Source organism: Zingiber officinale, chromosome 2B (genome assembly GCF_018446385.1).
Source record: "Zingiber officinale cultivar Zhangliang chromosome 2B, Zo_v1.1, whole genome shotgun sequence".
Classification (NCBI taxonomy): domain Eukaryota; kingdom Viridiplantae; phylum Streptophyta; class Magnoliopsida; order Zingiberales; family Zingiberaceae; genus Zingiber; species Zingiber officinale.
In genome coordinates this window covers 150,724,973-150,732,971 of record NC_055989.1, presented here as the reverse complement: position 1 = coordinate 150,732,971, position 7,999 = coordinate 150,724,973, and the positions used below count along the sequence as shown (strand labels likewise).

Sequence of the window (7,999 nt, the reverse complement as noted above, 5' to 3'; positions counted from 1 at the left end):
CCAATCCGATTGAAATGTTACACGCTACCCCCTATAAGTTTTATATATGTAACAAAACACCCTAGATAGTTGCTGATTTATTTTCCTGATATATATTTTTTTCCTATTTTTGAATCATATTGGACCGTTAAATAGTTAGGTTGATTACTGATTAGGGTCACGTTTAGTTAATTGACCATTCAACTAATATTAATTTCGGTTGGCTAGTAATGCTAATTTGGATAATAATGGATCCGGGAGGGGGCACATAGAAAATGTTAAAGCATGATATGTGTACCGTTTGGGTATTTGATAAAATTAAATGTGTCTTTTTGATAAATTCCTGTAATTTTATGGTCACGGGTCGAATTCGAACCGTACGCCATCGGAGTTCGGATCCAACGTCACTAATTCCATGTCAGAATTCATGGCCCACATCTGCCCCGCGTCATGTTTTTTTAATTAATCCACATTGATTAATTAAAGATTAAACGCCTGCCTTCAACGTTTTCCTGCAATTTACCGTTGCGGGTGGGACACCTGTCGGCCCCTGCGGCCACTTGTCCGCTCTCCCCTGTCTCAATCTTTGTATTCCTCGTCCCCTTCTTTTCCCTTGCCTTTTCCTTCCCTTTCCCTTTCCTTTCTGCTCCCTTCTGCTTTCTCTCCGAGCTGCGTCTTCTCTCGCCTTCCGATGATGCTATGCGCCGACGAGTAGGCGCCGACAATGCTGTTCCCGAGGCTGATCGTTTTGCTGCCGGTCGTCGTGCTTCTGGTGTCCGCGTGGACGGTTAGATGCGGCGAGGCGGTGGAGTTCAACTTCCGGTCCCTCACATTGGGGAGCCTCAAGTTGATCGGCGACGCGCATCTGAAGAACAACAGCATCCGCCTCTCACGTGACCTCCCCGTCCCCAACTCCGGCGCCGGCCGCGCCCTCTACGCCGAGCCCGTACGCGTCCGCCACCCCACCACTCGACTGGCGCTCCCGTTCTCCACGTTTTTCTCCTTCTCCGTGGTGGATCTCAACCCCTCCTCCGACGGAGGAGGCCTCGCGTTCCTCCTCGCCCCCGACGACGATTCCGTCGGCGACGCCGGCGGGTTCCTTGGCCTCTTCAACGCCACTCCCGGCGGCTCCCCCGACGTCGATACGGCCTCCGTTGTCGCTGTCGAGTTCGACACCAACATGGATGTTGAGTTCGAGGACATCAATGGGAACCACGTCGGGGTGGACCTCGGAAGTTTGGTGTCGGCGCGGGCCGCAGACCTGGACTCGACCGCGATTGACCTCAAGAGTGGAGACCTCATCAACGCGTGGATCGAGTACGGCGGTGCCTCCGCGGGAGGGCTGCTCGAGGTCTTCGTCTCCTACTCCACGCCTCGCCCCGTCGTTCCTGTACTCTCCTTCGAGGTGGATCTCGGCAAGTATTTGAACGAATTTGCTTTCGTCGGCTTCTCCGGATCCACTCAAGGGAGCACTGAGATCCACAGTGTCGAGTGGTGGAGCTTCTCCTCTCCCTCGATCGATGCTGCCCCGCCTTCAACGCCGCCCTCTCTGCCGCTGCCGCCGCCTGCCCCACCCATATTTCCCTTCTCAGTCTCCCCGCCGCCGCCCTCCCTGGCAGCTTCCGCCCCTTTGCCTATCGTCGCCCAAGGACCGAGCATCGGCACAGTGCGGCCATCGTCAGGCTCGCCGTGTCAGAACAACGGATTGTGTCGTCAGGGCCCCGCTGCCGTCGCCGGCGTGGCTACGGCCGGTGCGTTCGTCGTCGCAGCGGCAGTCGCCGGCGTCGGATTCTGGGTATTCACCCGGAGGTCCAAGTCTCCTAAGAGATGGGAGAGCTTGGCTGGGACTTCCGAAATCGTGAACAATCCGAGGGAGTTCAGTTACAGAATGCTCCTCATTGCAACTCGGAACTTCGATCCAGACCGCATCATCGGCCACGGGGCCTTCGGCACCGTCTACAAAGGGATAATCGCAGAGACCGGCGCAATGGTGGCCGTCAAAAGATGCATCCAAAACGGCAGCAGCACCAGCGACCAGCTGGCGAGAGAAGAATTCCTCTCGGAGCTTTCCATCATCGCCGGCCTCCGACACCGGAATTTGGTCCGTCTTCAAGGTTGGTGCCACGAGAAGGGCGAAATCCTCCTGGTCTACGACTACATGATCCATGGGAGTCTCGACAAGGCTTTGTTCGATCCAGAGGCGGTCCCTCTGGGATGGCGGCACCGGAGAAAGATACTGACAGGTGTGGCTTCCGCGCTCGCCTACCTCCACCGCGAGTGCGACCGCCAAGTGATCCACCGCGACGTCAAGTCAAGTAACGTGATGCTCGACGAAGGCTACCACGCCCGGCTCGGCGACTTCGGCCTTGCCCGCCAAGTCGAGCACGACAAGTCACCAGACGCCACTGTAACGGCCGGAACGATGGGCTACCTCGCACCGGAGTACCTCCTCACAGGCCGTGCAACCGAGAAGACCGACGTCTTCAGCTTCGGCGCCGTAGTCCTCGAAGTGGCCTGCGGCCGTCGCCCCATCGACGGCGACAACGACAACAATCCCACTATAGGCGGCGCCGGCAGCAGCATCAGGAGATGCAGCAATCTGGTGGAATGGGTGTGGGGTTTGCACGGCGACGGGAGAATACTAGAAGCGGTGGATCCCCGACTGGAAGGCGAATTTGACGAGGGGGAGATGAGGAGACTGCTACTGGTCGGCTTAGCCTGCTCGAGCCCGGACTCCTTGACGAGGCCCGCCATGAGGAATGTGGTGCAAATGCTCAACGGCGAGGCCGATCCACCCTTCGTGCCGGCGTCGAAGCCATCAATGGGTTTCAGCACCAATCAACAGTTGCTTCTAAGTCTCCAGGACAGCGTCTCCGACTACAACGCCATGGGGCTGAGCCTATCCATGTACTCATCATCTTCTTCCTCCTCTTTAAGGAGCACACTGAGATGCGGCGGCACCGGCACCGGCACCGGCGACGAGCCTTAGGCTCTGATAATCGGTACGAAATCTCTACATAATTCACCAGTTTCAGTATATATTACACATGCAATAACCTATTTGTTCTGAATCAATTGTTTCCATTAACACATGAGTTTAGGCATCAAAATAACAATTATGATCATAGAATGAGCTTAACTTTCATGTTCTTCTGACAGAGACTATCAAATTAAAATATGTTTTTGATTCATGAATGATGAGTAATTAGGTACGTTGTGAAAGGAGTTTTATTAATTAGCATTGTTTATGAACATTACGAATATTGTTAATGAGTTTGTTTATTTAGTTTAACAAGTTGATCAAACTTATTCATTTAATTGATCTTGTATATATTGAATTAATATAAATAAATTCTTACTAAGCCAAACACTAAATTTATTCATCAATATTTGGTTCATTATAACCCTAGTTGTGAGTTGATTTGATTTGATTATGAATCCCAATATAGTGACTGATATCAGGATAAGGATCTTACGAAGGATAGTGATGGGTGTGTAGGAGGTGAGAGCTATTGGTGTTCTTGTGAATTCCCTCTGTTTTATTAGTTAGATCTTTTGTTCTTAAGCTAAAGTGGTCCTTTGCTCTTAGTTGTTTACTTGGCATGTTAGTGTGTGAAGATGTTTTGTGACAAGAACACGAAAGCCTCTGGTCTTCCATATTGCCGTTGGAGAAGTTTCAATGTTTAAAATGGCACGAGGTCGCTCTTAATGCCCAGTATTCTTTCCCTTCTAGCTCAGCTTACTCTCAACCCCCAATTTAACCGGAACAATCTCTCGGATGCTCCTTCGCTCCTCGGCTCTGTAGTGATGAAGAAGCCATTGAGTAATGCACTTGTGATTGTAGGAAAAAAAAATTAAAAGATGGAACCTTATTCTTTGATAATTGTGCGAGTATTTTTGGGTGTAGGTTGATTAGGATTATCTACTCAAAGGATATTATTATTATAGATATAGTTTTTATGGACTCCTTTTGATACCTGTAACTATTATAACGAACAGCACTCCAAACAGAGAATTACTTTGCATCTAAAGTAGCTTAGAGACACTTAAAGGCCATAAAGGCACAATTGAGGGCAGTGTGGTTGGCGCCAAATGTATATATAGTTCTTTAGGAACAAGCAAACAAAAGGCACAATCTCCTCCTTTTTAGTTTCTTCCCCTTTCAGTAGAGGATGTAAATCTAGATTGTCTGCCCCAGATCTGACCTGATTTAGATTGTGCACGATGCAACCCGTGAAAAAAAAATTTATTTCGTATCGAACTCGATTGATCTAGTCCACGGGTTAGGCTAGGCAGGAGGGGTTTTGCCCATGAGGAGCGGACTAATGTTTTTGAGGGTGACTTCTTTAGTGATACACTATTTTAAACCCACTTCAAGGAAGAGAATAAGTAAACCTTTCAAGTCCCCAACAGGGGTGATGCAGTGGGCAAGCACTTCAGGGAACAAATGAGAGGAAAGTTCAAATCCTAATAGAAATGAATATTCTAAAGATCAGCCTATAGTATATGAAGTTGTGCTTCAGATTTATTCGTGAATCAGAAGATCAGATGGAGAAGTTTGATTGGATGAAATTGAATATTTAGATTATCAAAATAAATAAATAAACCTTTCTGCCTTCGTATCAACAAGTTAGGACGATTATTAAGGTATTATTCTTTTAATCATATCATTATTTAGGCTATTAAATTTATGAAAAAAATTTTAAGAAAAAGTTTAGGAATATACACGTAAAGGGTTGAGATTTACAAAGTAAAATAGTAGATTATTAATGTTGAATATGTGTGAATGGAGAAGAGGTGGAAGATGATATAAGTTCTATTGTGAATGTGACTTTAGTCCCACATTGGGAGTTTTATGGCATGTTGATTGACTTATATTGATTCATATACATTGAGAATGTGAATAAATATATGGGGAGAAGCTCTCTTTCACTCTTAGGTATGCAGGGAGGTGTAGATCAAGGGCCTGGATTGCATTGAACCATGTTGACTCGTGTGCGGGTATGACTTGCGCGCGTTGAATGTCGGATTGATCTTGCCCAAGTGGAACAACTAATATTTTGCCACGTAAACCTTTTACTGTTGTGTAACGGATGCATTAAATTCGAGTGAAATGGTGGTTGTTTCACTGCTGGACGAGTAATGGTCATTAATCGACCATTAACACAGCCGTTGATCTGAGATCCTATATAAGGAAGTTGCGATCACAAGCAGAGGGTACACAGCAACACAAGCAACAGTTCTCCACCTTCATTCCCTCCTCCTTTGTCGTTCAACTCTTGCTCGGCAAAGTGCTCGTGACAGCAATCGGGTGTCACTCAGTTCGTCGTAACCACCAGGCTTCGGTCAGCTCGCCCGGTCTCTTCGACCGCCCGACCAGCCTCTCTGACCACTCGACCTGTCTCGGCAGAGTGTCGATGTCAGCAATCAGGTGTCACTCAGTTCGCTGTGACCACCAAGCTTCGGTCAGCTCGCCTGGTCTCTTCGATTGCCCGACCAGCCTCTCTGACCACTTGACTTGTCTGCTTCGCCCGACCAGCCACTTGCTCGGCCTGTCTGCTTCTCCCGACCAGCCTTTAGCTAGGCCTGCCTACTCGCCCGATTGGCTCTATGTCTGGTCGACCATGCTCGGTCTTACTGTCTAGTCGCCCTCTCCACTCGCTCGGTCGGTCTCTTCAACCGCTCGACCAGCCTCTCTGACTGCTCGGCCTGTCTGCTTCGCCTGACAGGCCACTTGCTCGGCTTGTCTGCTTCTTCCGATCGGCCGCTCACTCGACCTGCTTGTCTGTTCGCCCGACCGACCTTTAGCTAAGCTTGCCTACTCGCCCGGTCGGCTCTCTGTTTGGTCAAACTTGCTCGGTCTTACTGCTAGTCGGCCTCTCCACTCGCTCGGTCGATCTCTTCGACCACCCGACCAGCCTCTCTGACCGCTCAACCTGTCTGCTTCGCCCGACCGACCACTTGCTCGGCCTCTCTCCTCGCCTGGTCCGGCTTGTTTACTTCTCCCGACCGACCACTCACTCGACCTGCCTGTCTGTTCGCCTGATCGGCTTGCCACACGCCCGGTCGGCTCTCTGCCCGGTCGGTCTTTCTGCCAGCCCGATCGTATTGCTCGGTCAGCCTCTCTGATCGAACGGTTGCTCTGTCCGTTCAAACTCTGTGCTCTCGACTGCTCGGCAACACAGGCTTGCATCTCAGTCGATCTGCCCGTTCGGCAACTCAATCCGATCTATCGCTATTCGGCATATAGCAGAAATCAACCTCTGCTGACAATCTGAGATTATCCGCTCAGGCCATCTCGACTATAAATTGAATTTAATTCAATGCAGTTTAAATTCAACTAATACTTCGTAAATTTCTAAATTATTTTTAAAAAATTTTCTCACTACCTTTCATTACTTGAGAAAGGATCCATTTTTTTTATTTATTGACTCGATTAATTTGGAATTGAATCAGATTTTCATGCCTCCCCTCCCCAATCCCCTCTAGTAAACATGTTTTTTAAACAAACTGTGCTTTCAAAAGACTTTGGAAAATAATTCAATTCACCCCTCAAGATTTAGAGTCTTAAAATCATCAAAACGTGTCTGACATCTCTGATGTCTGTATCTCTGATGTCTGTATTTAGAGTCTTAGATCATTTTCGAGGATAATTTAAAATTTATCTCATCATATATATGATGTCGGTATATTTAAATATATCTCTCTTTATATTCATGAGACCGATATAAAAACCGTTAATATAGCCATCTATATTTTTAAAATCATCAAAATGATCCTCATAATTTTTTATTATCATTTAACTTCACTTTTAAGGGAAGAAACTAAAAGAAGGTTCTCATTTTCCTTCTCATTCAAAGGCTGTCTCGTATTAAAAGGGTGTCGCGGTAAAGAAACTGGATGGAGCTTCATAGCATGCGTGCGAAGTATGATTATCTTTCGGCGGAGTGATCGTGCTACAGGTCATAGATGAGTACCACATAGATGAGTACGCAGATGAAACATGACGCTCATCAATGCGTGACAACCTGCAGGTTGGCTATCGGTTTCCAATAGTTAAGTTTAGTCAGATCATCAATAAAAAATTTTAAGATACTTGGTTATAAAAACAGAAGAAAAGATTTTTATTCTAATAATATTATTATAATAATTTTGATCAAAATTAATAAGTGGAATATTTTTATGTCAAAATTATGATAAAACTTACGAGTATCTAAAATTTTAAATTTATTAAAAGGTATATGTTATTTTATTATTTAGCAATGGAGGTACTTTTTATATATTTTTTTCATGTCATCCTCCTCATTACGTTTCTTTTTATTTCTTGTCATTTTTTTCTCTCTTCTCTTGCCTTCTATACATTTAACATTTTTCTCTTTCCTCTCCTCTTTTTTTCCTTCTTTTTCATGTTGATTCTTCTAAAAATATTTTAACACCTCTAAGAAGTTGAAATAAATAATGGATAGCATATTTGAACTCCTTGCAATCCTAGAAATCCACAAAAATTAAAATGAGTGTAATCGGAGCTCTTGAGGTCCATAAGTGGATTTCGATCGAAATCCACTGATGGATCTAAAAAACTCTAATTGCATCTATTTCAGTTCCTATGGATTTTTAAGGTTGCAAGTGTTGGTGCAGGTTGCACTAACGGTCTAACTCATGTTTTGATGAATGACAAAGTAAGTTAAGTTAGGTTTAATGTGATCTAACGATTTAACAAAGTATGCAAGAGAAGTCCATAGATAAGCTGACAAACTGACCAGATATCTGGCAAGAAATCTAGTTAGGTCGACGGATTGATTGGATAGTTGGTATGAAGTCTAGATAAGTCGACGGGCTAACTAGATGGTATATGTTACTTTATTATTTATCCAAAGAGGTACTTTTTATATATTTTTCCCATTCTATCCTCCTCATTACGTTTCTTTTTATTTCCTATCATTTTTTTTCTCTTTTCTCTTGCCTTCTATGCATTCAACATTTTTTTCTTTCCTCTCCTCTTTTTTCTCTTCTTTTTTAT

The 7,999-nt window shown here is 45.6% G+C and overlaps 1 protein-coding gene across 2 annotated transcripts; it reads left to right on the top strand.

The window, feature by feature from the left end:
* The first annotated feature begins 600 nt into the window (after positions 1 to 600).
* Positions 601 to 7,019, top strand: LOC122047843 (L-type lectin-domain containing receptor kinase VIII.1-like). 2 transcript variants are annotated; one of them, XM_042609348.1, is made up of 2 exons: positions 601 to 2,981; positions 6,840 to 7,019. In XM_042609348.1, exon 1 carries the CDS (start codon positions 704 to 706, stop codon positions 2,966 to 2,968), a length of 2,265 nt encoding a protein of 754 aa, XP_042465282.1. In that variant the 5' UTR covers positions 601 to 703; the 3' UTR covers positions 2,969 to 2,981; positions 6,840 to 7,019. The 2 variants fall into 2 exon arrangements, with proteins under 2 accessions (XP_042465282.1, XP_042465283.1); XM_042609349.1 differs by lacking the exon at positions 6,840 to 7,019 and adding an exon at positions 3,589 to 3,814.
* Positions 7,020 to 7,999: the final 980 nt, after the last annotated feature.

Bases quoted from the DNA above. Each gene is read 5' to 3' on its own strand.
- LOC122047843 (XM_042609348.1), top strand. From the start codon at position 704: ATGCTGTTCCCGAGGCTGATCGTTTTGCTGCCGGTCGTCGTGCTTCTG.